At 40.5% G+C, this 14,859-nt stretch overlaps 1 protein-coding gene across 3 annotated transcripts in view; it reads right to left on the reverse strand.

Moving 5' to 3' along the window:
- Positions 1 to 748: 748 nt before the first annotated feature.
- The window catches only part of MAP4K5 (mitogen-activated protein kinase kinase kinase kinase 5), a 498,289-nt gene continuing 484,178 nt past the window's right edge, over positions 749 to 14,859 (reverse strand). For all 3 annotated transcript variants that reach the window (XM_053697647.1, XM_053697646.1, XM_053697645.1), the window contains exon 31: positions 749 to 2,780. In XM_053697647.1, coding sequence (XP_053553622.1) covers positions 2,693 to 2,780 — 88 coding nt within the window. In that variant the 3' untranslated portion in view covers positions 749 to 2,692. The remainder of the gene's footprint in view (positions 2,781 to 14,859) is intronic.

The following is a 14,859-nucleotide window of genomic DNA, read 5'->3' on the forward strand; positions in this document are numbered from 1 at the left end:
GTGTTTTTGTGGTTTTCCTTTTTTTTGGGAAGGGTATTTAATGTTCTCCAGTTTTTCTTTTGCTACTGCAGCTAATAATGGTGAGATAAACATTAAACACTAACAACAGTTTTCACTTCTCCTTGACAGACTGTACAGGCCATCCTATATGATTATGGCTGACATTCTGACAACTCTGCCCAGTTCTGAATTTTTCTAAAATCTAAATGGTTAATCTCTACCCTAACACAATGCCATAATAATACATCACAACTACAGTGTTTATAATAGTACAGGAGTTTTGTGTTATTTTACCTTATTTTTATAGTCTATAGACATCATTCCTATGAATGAAATAGTTCACCTTCTGCGGAATGTTATGTTACGTAAAGGTTTTCAAGAGGAACACAAGTTATTTATACAAACTAAAATGTGCAATTACAAAAGTATACACATTACCTTTTGTTCCACAAAGTGTAATCCCAGCCATACAGAAACAGGGAATGTGCCACCCTCTGGTCATGTTATGTATTACAAGCTAAAGCTGCACACACAAGTCTGAAAATGCACGTAAGCCAAATATACAATAATGAAATTGATCCTCTGACATTTTTCATTCTGAATAATGTAACACCTTGGAGGTATACTAGGGTAACACTTGGCAATATCCTTGCAGTGACATAAGAACATAAGAATATGATTCACAGAACTTCAACCTTTTGTTCAGCTGTGAGTAATTGCGTATCAGGTATGGTCAACTCATACACACTTTAAAATGTAGCATTAGCATCTTTATTTTAGTCTTGCTTTCGTAACATTTCATTGGTCATGATAAACATCTGAATGAAAGTCATTAAGGTAAAAAACAAAAAAACAACAACAATAATTTAGAATTCCTTTGGTGGTGACACTGTCATTATGGGGGATTTTGTTATGGATGAGTTTGCTACAAGGTCATAGCAAATAGCGAAGAAAAACAAATAGTCTCAGGAAAAACCAGGCACTTTGGAATTTTAATGCGAATTTCTGTATGAACAGGAACAAGAAAAAACCTGTTCATTACACTTTAGTAAAATGGATATAAAAATGCACTTTTGTCAGTCTAACTGGACCATTAAATATTGTAGACTGATTTAGCACAAGTACAAAGAAAACACAAAACAAAAAAGATTCGGTGTCCATTTTAGAGAGGCACCTCAAATAGGTTTATACCAATTATGGACGACAATGGTGAGTTCAAATAAGAAATAGGTTAAGAAAAAGTCCTTTTAAAAGTTATCCTTTTTTCTACCCACTTCCAACATTTGCAGATGGTTATTTAAAAAAAAAATAATAATAAAAAAATACTTTCTTATTCAGAAAGCCACATTAAAGATTTTCTTAAAAAACATTAGCAGAATTCTACTTTCTAGTACAAAACATATCAATTCAGGCTTTGATGCTGGTGAAGACTTCAATTCCCCATGACAATTATTAGCTTTCCTAGTAACATGTTCGATGGCTTATTTAGTCGGCTGGTGTCGTGAATGGTTCATAGCTTTGAGAACACAATTTATTTACAAACAAAAAAATCCCTTTGTATGATGTCTAAAACAGATCCCCAAAATAGAACACTAGAAAGAAAAACTAAGCAATGCACAATAGCTAAAAAGGATTGCATATAAAATTTCCCATATACAACAATACAAACGTAATCCGTTCTGCAACCTTTCCCTAAAAGTTAGATATATTACCCACTTAAGCAAAAGATTAATAAATAAGATTCAAACATTCTATTTTACAGAATATTCTAAACATGTCAGATTCAGAAGATTAAGGTCTTCCAATGTTTTAACTTCCTATAAGAATATTAATCTGTAGTGTCACTTACTTGGCATCTAATAGGCATATTTAATCAGCCTGAGTAGATTTGACTGCTGTGTCACAGAAATTGTATCTGTTATAACTGCAAACATACAGCTATATCAGAAACGCAGACAAGCAATCTATGTAAATTAGACTCTGGTAACATCTTATAAAAAAAGGATTTAGGTTACTCCTTTTGAAATTTAGGTTATAGCACATTCTATCATTTATTACCACACGGTTGTAAGTTGTAGCTTAAGCATCTTATGTAAAATAAAAGGTATTATACATTAAATACCAAACAGTTAAAAATGATACCTATATGGAAAAGAATATAGGCACAATACATTTTGGCAAATTAACGGTTTTGATGGGTGAAACGCTTTTCCAGTGATGTGTGGTGCTGGTATCAAAGTTGAGCAATTTTGCCCCACCAAAAAGATTGACTTGGCCCAAAGTAAGTGGCAATGCAGCTTTCCATAAAGAACAATAGGCTTAAATATAAAAAGCAAAGTGCCAGGCTTGATCTCAGCATCTGCTCAGACAATTTAAAAAAAAAAAAAAAAAAAAAAGTATTGAGCACCCCATATTATTTTTAAAAAGGCTTTAAACCCCTTTTCTACTGATCATAAAGGGGCCATAACTCACAGCTTTTTATTAAGCAACTAAATAAAACCAAACACCACACAGTGGTGACAGGACATTTAGCCGTTTCCAGCACACAAAAGTTAAAAATACGAATTCTACACAATAATACAGATATGATCAAAGCCGCAATCCACCTTGCATAGGTCCTTGTAGGGGGATTTTGTATGCTGGAATATACATATATATTCCTACGTCATGTGTTCAAACTAGCATTGCTATCTCAGTAACTGTTCTCATGTCCGGCCAAGATGTACAGGTTGCTGTGTGCTGTTGGATTTAATGTTGGTCTGCTCTCCAAAACCACCACTCTGAAAGAAAATAAGAAATACCATAATAAAATAAATGCCTAAGTCTTGATATGGAAGTGTATGAAAAACTTAAATTATGCTTACCAGATAATTTTCTTTTCTTCTGTACGGGTCCAGAGCTGTACTCATTACTTTTGGGAAATACAGAACCTGGCAACCAGGAGGAGGCAAAAGACACCCCAGCCAAAGGCTTAAATAGCTCCCCCACTTCCCTCACCCCCCCAGTCATTCTGCCAAGGGAACAAGGAACAGTAGGAGAAACATCAGGGTGAAAAGGTGCCAGAAGAACGAATAAAAAATAATTTAAGGCCGTTCACAGAAAAATAACAGGCTTGGAGCTGTGGACTCTCCCCGTACAGAAGAAAAGAAAATTATCTGGTAAGCATAATTTAAGTTTTTCGTCTTAAAACAGGGAGAGACTCCACAGCTGCATTCATTACTTTTGGGACATCAATACCCAAGCTTATAGAGGACACTGAATGCAAACAGGCGGGAACAAAAAAGGTGGCTCATTCTGAGGGCACCACAGCCTGCAATAACCCAAATTCTGATAAAAAACGAATTCAACCGAAGCAGAAGGAACAAAAAATGGGAAGAGGCCAAGCTAACTGTCCATCAATTAGAACCATAAGGATCCCTGTTAGAGACCACTCATAAATCCTGGACTCAACTGAGCACAAAAGCCTCTGAGGAGACAAAAGTCCCACTGTCTAGAAGCACAAAAGTTAAACCCTCTTCATGATCAATGGCAAGAGGAACAACAAACAAACTCCCCATACCACATTCTCCCCAACTAAAAAGGAATAATCAGATTTTAAAAAAAAAAAGCTTCGAAAGAACCACCAGAAACAATCCCCGAAGACTCAAGGACAAAACAGAGGGAGAAGCCCCAAGCATAACTCGAAAAAGAGCAGACTACAAGGCTGCAAGAGGATAAAGCCCCGCAGAGAATACTCTACGACGGAGGAGAGTAAAGAAAGGAAAAATTCCAGACGACCTCCTACATGGATCCAAAGAACCAATGTACAGCCTTAAAGGGACACTGTACCCAAATGTATTTTGTGATTCAGATTGAGCATGAAATTTTAAGCAACTTTCTAATTTACTCCTATTATCAAATTTTCTTCATTCTCTTGGTATCTTTATTTGAAATGCAAGAATGTAAGTTTAGATGCCGGCCCATTTTTGGTGAACAACCTGTGTTGTCCTTGCTGATTGGTGGATAAATTCATCCACCAATAAAAAAGTGCTGTCCAGAGTACTAAAACAAAAAAAAAAGCTTAGATGCCTTTTTCAAATAATGATAGCAAGAGAACGAAGAAAAATTGATAATAGGAGTAAATTAGAAAGTTGCTTAAAATTGCATGCTCTTTCTGAATTACAAAAGAAAAAAATTGGGTTCAGTGTCCCTTTAACCAGAAGCGAAGTCCTGGAAGGACAAAAGGTAAAACATAACTACCTTACCACAGACAGCTATCTAGCACAGATAACTGAACACCCACAGGTCAGAAACCCTGGGAGCAAACAGGAACAGAATAGTAATATCCGTTCACACCACAAACGAAAGCCACAGGCTTCCATTCGATAGGAAGGCAGACTAAATATCAAGCCATAAGAACTAGCCAACCGAGTAACTAGCAAACTTGCACCAGGACCTTCCTGGAATGGAGCAGGAGAAAAACACTCAGAAAGCAGCGCGGACCAACTCCCCCCTACTAGAAAATGGGGTAAGGGAGGACGACAACCTGACAAATAAAGAGAACCAGCTACCAACTGAGGGAAGGTTCCATATCATCCGAACCAACTGTAAGGCCCCCCAACCTAAGGAAGGAGCACTCGGGATTCATGACACGTCTCTGACGCCTACTCCGATCTAACTAGCCCTTCATGGAAGCGACTGGCAAGGTCCAAAACGACAAGGGGATATAAAAATTCCCAGCATCGACAAGGCCCGGAAAACAGATGACATATCTCCCACCATGATTACCTAAGGAAAGAGGCACCAATACCCAAAGAGACTAGCTCGGGTTCCAGGATACCAATCCTCAGTTCCCTTCATAAACTCGAAGGAAAGGTACCCTCAGAAAAGAGAGACCCTCGACCCACTGAACTCCTACAGTCAGATGAGAAAAAAAAAACTACCTCAGGAGGAGCCAACTGGATAGACGCAGTAGACCAGATCCTCCCAAATAGAAGGAAATCTAAGAAAACATGGGAAGACTCAAGTAGAGAAATTCCCAGGAAAACTTCCTCCATTTCTCAGAAGAGAGAAGAGACTGCCCCAGTAGGAACAAGGAGATTTCCCCAGGTCCGGGAAAACAAACCTGCTACTGGACACCATACAGATCCAAAATCTGGAAAACAGATTAACCAAAATGCCAAGTCAAAGGACTAGGTTAAAAACCGGACCCCCATAACCAGGAGCCGCATCAAGGCCAAGAAACCTTGCAGAGCAACCACAAAGTTACCCCTTCTGTAAGGAAATTGAACATGAGTTTATGCAATCACTGCCATGTCCCCATGGGGTCTTGAACTCTGATCTCTCATGCTGTATCTAAGTCACTGTCAACTCAGCCCCAAAGGGCTTCAAGGATAACACCCACAAAAGATCAGAACTCAAACCTCAGAAATTAATTGTTTGAGAGAAAATGACAGTCTCTAAAGATCCAATCAGGATAAACCCCCAGCTCAAGGAATTGACGAATGAACGAGCATCCTAAAACTCTGATCAGGCGGCAAGAGACTGCATAACAATCCCCCAGTATATAGGATCCCAAAGAAGACACTGCAAGAAAAACAGTCCCTAAGAACCGGGACTCCTCAACCAGATGACAGGAAGACCTTCCCCAAAAAGGCAAGGGGAAGCGAAAAATACAGCAATCTTTAGAAAGGAATCACTGCCTAAGGAGATCGAAACCAAATTAGGACAATTCAATCCACAATGGAGTACCAATAGAAGGGAAAATTAATCTACACCAGGTACTGAAGATCTCCATGAAGACATCTGATCCCCAAAAGGGCTGTGTGGGGATTAGAACCTGTGGCCATGTTGCATATGTGTTGAGCCACGGTTAGTTCTCCTCGGAAGAGAGAACCCTAGCTCCTGTCCAAAGGACCTCAGGAACTACAAATATACTGCCATAGCAGGATTTGTAATGCCAGCTTACTATGGCCTAGATTTGGAGTTTGGCGGTAGCAGTGAAAACCAGCGTTAGAGGCTCCTAACGCTGGTTTTAGGCTACCTCCGGTATTTGGAGTCACTCAAAATAGGGTCTAACGCTCACTTTTCAGCCGCGACTTTTCCATACCGCAGATCCCCTTACGTAAATTGCGTATCCTATCTTTTCAACGGGATTTTTGTCTGAAGTGAGCGTTAGACATCTAACGACAAAACTCCAGCCGCAGGAAAAAAGTCAGTAGTTAAGAGCTTTCTGGGCTAACGCCGGTTTATAAAGCTCTTAACTACTGTACTCTAAAGTACACTAACACCCATAAACTACCTATGTACCCCTAAACCGAGGTCCCCCCACATCGCCGCAACTCGATTATTTTTTTGTAACCCCTAATCTGCCGACCGCCAACTACGTTATCCTTATGTACCCCTAATCTGCTGCCCCTAACACCGCCGACCCCTATATTATATTTATTAACCCCTAATCTGCCCCCCACAACGTCGCCTCCACCTGCCTACACTTATTAATCCCTAATCTGCCGAGCGGACCGCACCGCTACTATAATAAAGTTATTAACCCCTAATCCGCCTCACTAACCCTATAATAAATAGTATTAACCCCTAATCTGCCCTCCCTAACATCGCCGACACCTAACTTCAATTATTAACCCCTAATCTGCCGACCGGAGCTCACCGCTATTCTAATAAATGTATTAACCCCTAAAGCTAAGTCTAACCCTAACACTAACACCCCCCTAAATTAAATATAATTTTAATCTAACAAAATTAATTAACTCTTATTAAATAAATTATTCCTACTTAAAGCTAAATACTTACCTGTAAAATAAATCCTAATATAGCTACAATATAAATTATAATTACATTGTAGCTATTTTAGGATTAATATTTATTTTACAGGCAACTTTGTAATTATTTTAACCAGGTACAATAGCTATTAAATAGTTAAGAACTATTTAATAGCTACCTAGTTAAAATAATTACAAAATTACGTGTAAAATAAATCCTAACCTAAGTTACAATTAAACCTAACACTACACTATCATTAAATTAATTAAATAAAATACCTATAATTACCAACAATTAAACCTAACACTACACTATCAATAAATAAATTAAATACAATACCTACAAATAACTACAATGAAATAAACTAACTAAAGTACAAAAAATAAAAAAGAACTAAGTTACAAAAAATAAAAAAATATTTACAAACATAAAAATATTACAACAATTTTAAACTAATTACACCTACTCTAAGCCCCCTAATAAAATAACAAAGCCCCCCAAAATAAAAAAATGCCCTACCCTATTCTAAATTACTAAAGTTCAAAGCTCTTTTACCTTACCAGCCCTGAACAGGGCCCTTTGCGGGGCATGCCCAAGAAGTTCAGCTCTTTTGCCTGTAAAAAAAAACATACAATACCCCCCCCAACATTACTACCCACCACCCACATACCCCTAATCTAACCCAAACCCCCCTTAAATAAACCTAACACTAAGCCCCTGAAGATCCTACCTTGTCTTCACCTCACCAGGTATCACCGATCCGTCCTGGCTCCAAAATCTTCATCCAACCCAAGCGGGGGCTGGCGATCCATCATCCGGTGGCTGAAGAGGTCCAGAAGAGGCTCCAAAGTCTTCATCCTATCCGGGAAGAAGAGGCGATCCGGACCGGCAACCATCTTGATCCAAGCGGCATCTATCTTCATCCGATGACGACCGGCTGCATCCTGAAGACCTCCACCGCGGACCCATCTTCTTCCGGCGACGTCCAACTGAAGAATGACGGTTCCTTTAAGGGACGTCATCCAAGATGGCGTCCCTCGAATTCCGATTGGCTGATAGGATTCTATCAGCCAATCGGAATTAAGGTAGGAATATTCTGATTGGCTGATGGAATCAGCCAATCAGAATCAAGTTCAATCCGATTGGCTGATTGGATCAGCCAATCGGATTGAACTTTATTCTGATTGGCTGATGGAATCAGCCAATCAGAATATTCCTTCCTTAATTCCGATTGGCTGATAGAATCCTATCAGCCAATCGGAATTCGAGGGATGCCATCTTGGATGACGTCATTTAAAGGAACCGTCATTCGTCGTTCAGTCGTCGGCCAGGAAGGATGTTCCGCGTCGGAGGTCTTCAGGATCCTGCCGCTCCGCTCCGGATGGATGACCATAGAAGATCCCGCTTGGATGAAGACTTCAATCGGATGGAAGACCTCTTCTGCCCCGCTTGGATGAAGACTTCAGCCGGATCATGGACCTCTTCAGCCCCCCGCTTGGGCTTGGATCAGGACATCGGAGGAGCTCTTCTGGATCGATCGGTGAACCTGGTATGGTGAAGATAAGGTAGGAAGATCTTCAGGGGCTTAGTGTTAGGTTTATTTAAGGGGGGTTTGGGTTAGATTAGGGGTATGTGGGTGGTGGGTTGTAATGTTGGGGGGGGGTATTGTATGTTTTTTTTTTACAGGCAAAAGAGCTGAACTTCTTGGGGCATGCCCCGCAAAGGGCCCTGTTCAGGGCTGGTAAGGTAAAAGAGCTTTGAACTTTAGTAATTTAGAATAGGGTAGGGCATTTTTTTATTTTGGGGGCTTTGTTATTTTATTAGGGGGCTTAGAGTAGGTGTAATTAGTTTAAAATTGTTGTAATATTTTTCTTATGTTTCTAAATATTTTTTTATTTTTTGTAACTTAGTTCTTTTTTATTTTTTGTACTTTAGATAGTTTATATTCATTGTAGTTATTTGTAGGTATTGTATTTAATTTATTTATTGATAGTGTAGTGTTAGGTTTAATTGTAATTTAGGTTAGGATTTATTTTACAGGTAATTTTGTAATTATTTTAACTATTTTAGCTATTAAATAGTTCTTAACTATTTAATAGCTATTGTACCTGGTTAAAATAAATACAAAGTTACCTGTAAAATAAATATAAATCCTAAAATAGCTATAATATAATTATAATTTATATTGTAGCTATATTAGGATTTATTTTACAGGTAAGTATTTAGCTTTAAATAGGAATAATTTATTTAATAAGAGTTAATTAATTTCGTTAGATTAAAATTATATTTAATTTAGGGGGGTGTTAGTGTTAGGGTTAGACTTAGCTTTAGGGGTTAATACATTTATTAGAATAGCGGTGAGCTCCAGTCGGCAGATTAGGGGTTAATAATTGAAGTTAGGTGTCGGCGATGTTAGGGAGGGCAGATTAGGGGTTAATACTATTTATTATAGGGTTAGTGAGGCGGATTAGGGGTTAATAACTTTATTATAGTAGCGCTCAGGTCCGCTCGGCAGATTAGGGGTTAATAAGTGTAGGCAGGTGGAGGCGACGTTGTGGGGGGCAGATTCGGGGTTAATAAATATAATATAGGGGTCGGCGGTGTTAGGGGCAGCAGATTAGGGGTGCATAGGGATAATGTAAGTAGCGGCGGTTTACAGAGCGGCAGATTAGGGGTTAATAATAATATGCAGGGGTCAGCGATAGCGGGGGCAGCAGATTAGGGGTTAATAAGTGTAAGGTTAGGGGTGTTTAGACTAGGGGTACATGTTAGAGTGTTAGGTGCAGACGTAGGAAGTGTTTCCCCATAGCAAACAATGGGGCTGCGTTAGGAGCAGAACGCGGCTTTTTTGCAGCTGTTAGGTTTTTTTTTCAGCTCAAACAGCCCCATTGTTTTCTATGGGGGAATCGTGCACGAGCACGTTTTTGAGGCTGGCCGCTTGCGTAAGCAACTCTGGTATCGAGAGTTGAAGCTGCGTTAAATATGCTCTACGCTCCTTTTTTGGAGCCTAACGCAGCCTTTATGTGGACTCTCAATACCAGAGTTATTTTTATGGTGCGGCCAGAAAAAAGCCGGCGTTAGCTACGCGGGTCGTTACCGACAAAACTCCAAATCTAGGCCTATGTTAGCTATGCAGGGACAAAACACATAGGATTGACCAAACATTGGATGCCCTACCAAGACGAAATAAACCAGGACCAGCCTGACATCTAGGATAAAAGGGCCTCCTATAGCTTGTAGAAAACAAGAAAATAACCTCTAAACAAGAAGTAAACAAACCTAGTACCCAAAGAGAACTAGCCTGTTGTCGAGGATACAACGTGTCTGATATAAACCTCAAAGAACAGAGAGAACTAGTACCCAACCAAAACCAGCCTGATGTCCATGGTACAACAGAACTGTTCAAGGGTTAACTGCAAGTTCTAAACCCTAGCAGGGCTAGACTAAATTAACAGACCAACAATAGACAAATAAGCTCTGAGGCTTAAAGGGACACTGAACCCAAATCTTTTCTTCAGATAGAGCATGACATTTTAAGCAACTTTCTAATTTACTCATGCAAACAGGTGTATAATATGTGTTAATACTTTCCCCTTCTGGTGAACGGCAGCCGTCCCACAGTCTCTCCCAAGGTCTGCGCCTCCAGCTAGCACACCATTTCTAATTTACTCCTATTATCAAATTTTCTTCATTCTCTTGGTATCTTTATTTAAAATGCAAGAATGAAAGTTAAGATGCCGGCCCATTTTTGGTTAACAACCTGTATTGTTCTTGCTGATTGGTGGATAAATTCATCCACCAATTAAAAAGTGTTGTCCAGAGTTTTGAACCAAAAAAAAAAAGCTTAGATGCCTTTTTCAAATAAAGATAGCAAGAGAACGAAGAAAAATTGATAATAGGAGTAAATTAGAAAGTTGCTTAAAATTGCATGCTTTATCTGAATCACGAAAGAAAAAATTGGGTTCAGTGTCCCTTTAAACATTGTCTCAAATTCTTTTTATTTTTTTTAATTCATGTTTTATTGAACTTCAGCCGGAAGCAACATCAATCGCGACCATAAAATCGCCAGTATCCAATCCACGGGAAGGAAAAAAACTTTCCTAAAAGGAAGAGTCTACAACAGTCTCGAGCTCTGGAAATAAAATAAATAAAACACATCCTAACAGGATCAAAAAGAAAGTAGGCAGCACCAGTAGGTGAACGCCAAAAAGGAATGGAAACACTAACAGGACCAGCCTGTCAGGGACCGGATTCCTCAAGAGCTCAGAACTGGGATTAGATACACAAACAAGAGACGATCAGGAGTAGGATCTCCATCCCTCCAGTCGTCTAGCACTGTTCGCCATCTGATTCAGAAGACTGAGGATTCGCTGACGAATCAGAACCGGAATCCTCCAATGCCGCCAACAAATGCCTCAGCAGTACACGCAGGCACGCCAGTCTGAATTTAAAGACAAAACTCACCTCCGGCGGGGGCATCTGAAGGTCCCGACCCTGAAGGCTGTACCCCTGAAGCCTCATAAGGAACCACTTCCCCAGAGGAAGGATCCAAAATAATCGACTCCTCACCTGACGCACCCAGGTTAAGAGGACACTGATAAACTCTTTGCTTGCAATCAGGAAGATGCAAGTGCGCCAACGCCAAAGATATGGCCATGTGAAACCGTGCAGTAACCTCTGGTGGAAATAAACCTCCTTCCGGAGAAGGGGTAACGGTATTTGGGACAACTGCCTGTGTAGGAACAGAATATTCTAGGCAACACACCTCACGGGACACAGAAGTCTCAGAGGTGGACAGCTAAGCAGTCTCTAACCTCTCCCCATTAGGAGAAGAGAGCACTCTATTACGGCATACGGAACATAATTGATTAGGCTGGAATACCCGGGCCTCCCCGCAATCCACGCAGGTAATAGAATCTGAATCGGAGAAATCCTTCTCCGAAAAATCAGAATCCTCCATAACTTGAATGATTAAATTATGAGCAAAAATAACTGGCACCTTACACCCCCAATGGCTGGGGCCCTCACCACCTCCTATGACTCAGACAAGTAAATAAACAGACCCTCTCCAACGACACTCGGTCATGAATACGGAAATGGAGAACGAAAACATGACCACGCCCGGTCACGAGGTGCAACAAGCAGGCCAAAGGAAAAGCGTGCCAATCCACAAGAAATGCGCAGCTCGAAAAACTTTTACGTTCCGTAATAGCCATGAGCCCCAACATCTCTACACATAAGCAGACAGAATCACATAACAAACATGATTAAAGTCCCCCACTGTTCAATAACCCCCCCTCAGGAGATATTAACCCTTGATTCTATAAAGATAAATAAGTCCCACTGAGACCCTGTCTTCTATCATTACATATATTCCCACAATGAAAAGGAAACAATTTTTCCGGAATCTATGCCGTGGAACAGTAACACGGTCCTTCAAATTTGACAGATAGTAGTGTTGCTTCTTACATGGACTTGAGTGAAGAAAGCAGGCAGCGAAATTCGTCAACGCTGATTGCTTATGGAGCGGTTAATATGAGTCGGGATGGTTTCGCAGAAAGACTCTCCCTGCATCACCAGACTCTTTCATCCATGCTCTCACTGAGAGGCTGACAGGACTACTTAAAACTCCAGTCCCATCTCAAAGAGTACTACCCTCCATAAGAGACTACTCCATAATCTTCTGACACATCTCTGCCAACTTCCTGTGACGAAAGGCAAAGAATGACTGGGGGATGAGGGAAGTGGGGGAGGTATTTAAGCATTTGGCTGGTGTGTCTTTGCCTCCTCCTGGTGGCCAGATTCTGTATTTCCCAAAAGTAATGAATGTAGCTGTGGACTCTCCCCGTTTTAAGAAGAAAATCAAGGGTGTATAGATTAATGGGTATATATTTATTTATTAAGAAAATGGAAATTAAATATCACATTTGTATTCATTTATTTAATATAAGCATTGTAATCATATGCTTCTATCTGTCAACAGCTCCTATTTATGAAGTTGTTAACTATTTATTCAGGTATAAGTTCACCAGTCTTTGTGTTTAACTTTATACAAAGGTGACTGACTGGCACTTTTTTGATAACTTACAGTGTCTATGGTCTACTCTGGACACATGAGCCGTAGAGGGACTGCCTACAAAAGTCAGTGGTTGACAACTTTAAAAATGGGGGCCTTCATATCTTATTAGAATGGTCATGAAAGTGCAGTACCACTACGCAACTTAATTGGAACCATAAAGTTAAACACAGGGCAGTGGTATGGCTTGTTGCTATACTACTTCACAAAGTTTGATTTCAGGTAGCTACCTGAAAACAGAAGATGGGGAAGAAAACTAAAGAGAAAAATTATATTTGAATACCAACTAGAACTTAACAGCAATATATGTTTACAATGCTTCAAATGCATATAGAAAATCTAATGCGCTGAAAAGCTAGACACACTCACACTGCGATATGGTATTAATAAGCTAATAAGCATAAGCCTAAAAAATGGAGTGAAAACAACTCTCATACAATAGCTGAATGTGTTCTAAAAAGTATTTTACTAGTACACATAAATCAACATACGTTAGTTACAAGAAAACAAAAATCCACCGGTGGATAAAATCCTAACAAAAGATCTAGTAATCTAAAACATCTTTAAAAACATAAAATTATGCTTACCTGATAATTTTCTTTTCGTCTGATGGAAAGAGTCCACATTACTTTTGGGAATTGAGAACCTGGCCAGCAGGAGGCGGCAAAGACACCCCAGCCAAAGGCTTAAATACTCATCCCACTCCCCTCATCCCACAGTCATTCTGCAGAGGAACAAGGAACAGTAGAAGAAATATCAGGGTGAAAGGTGCCAGAAGAATAATAAAGACACCCCACATAAAATTACGGTGGGGAGCTGTGGACTCTTTCCATCAGAAAAAAAGGAAATGATCAGGTAAGCATAATTTATGTTTTTCTTCTTAAATGGAAAGAGTCTACAGGTGCATTCATTACATTTGGGAAAACAATACCCAAGCTATAGAGGACACAATGCCAAGACGCAAGGGTACAATAGGCGGCTCATACTGAGGGCACTAGGCCTGAACCTCTACCCAATAACAAAAAAAAATGCTTCGCCGAAGCCGAGAATTTTTTTTTTTTAAGGATAATCCCCAAGGACACTGACTCACAGCTAGTCCAGAAGCCAAACTAGAGACCACAAACTGACTCGACTGAGCCAACAGTCCTCCAGGAGACACCGTCACCCAATAGGCGGCCCCCCACCGCTCACCCCCCACAAATGAAGGAGACACCAGACGAAACCCCCAAGGGGACAAGGCAAAGGATAACCGAGGAAATCGAAAGGTCCCCTAATACGAAAAAGAACACCTCCACGAGTGAGACCAGCTCACAGAGAGGGCTCAAACAGGGAAAGGAGGCCACGCCTATATCAAGTCAAACCCGGGATAAGACCGGGAACAGAGACAGAACAGACATCTCTCCAACATTCTGCAAGCACGGAATGCAACTGAAGAGGCAAAGTCCTCGCAGAGTCTGACCATAGAATACCAAAGCATTCGACCATAAAAGTGTGTGTAATACACCCAGGTGAAAAACCCCCAGTTTGAGAACACAGAGTCCATAACAGATCGACACAGAAGATACTTGCGAGGAAGAAGAAGCAGTCAAGCAAGAAAAAGCAACCCCCGGACAGAGGGCACGCTCCAGGCAACCTAAGTTGCCGGACCTACACACAGGTCCCTAAAAAAGGGAACACAAAACCTCAAGCGAGGCCCCCCGATAAGGAGAGGATACCGTCAGAACCCGAAGAAAGAGTAAACCCTCTTCTGAAATCAATGAAGCAAGTTGAAGGAAAATCTATACCCTGAGCTAACAGGATAGACTCAACAAAGCTACCACATCCAGAGGAGACTGCGACCCGAACGGAGCACCTTAGACCGCTCAGCCATCCTGACCTGCAGTCCCCCACCCAGCTGGACCAACCCAGCCTCAGGGATCCAAGATAGGGGAACAAAAGAATCCCAAAACAGGTACAGGAACGAGCGTAAGGATAGCACAGCCATATCCCCACAGAGCACAAGTACAACCCGACTCTGAAAACAG

The sequence above is a fragment of the Bombina bombina genome, chromosome 1 (assembly GCF_027579735.1).
Source record: "Bombina bombina isolate aBomBom1 chromosome 1, aBomBom1.pri, whole genome shotgun sequence".
In the NCBI taxonomy this organism is placed as follows: domain Eukaryota; kingdom Metazoa; phylum Chordata; class Amphibia; order Anura; family Bombinatoridae; genus Bombina; species Bombina bombina.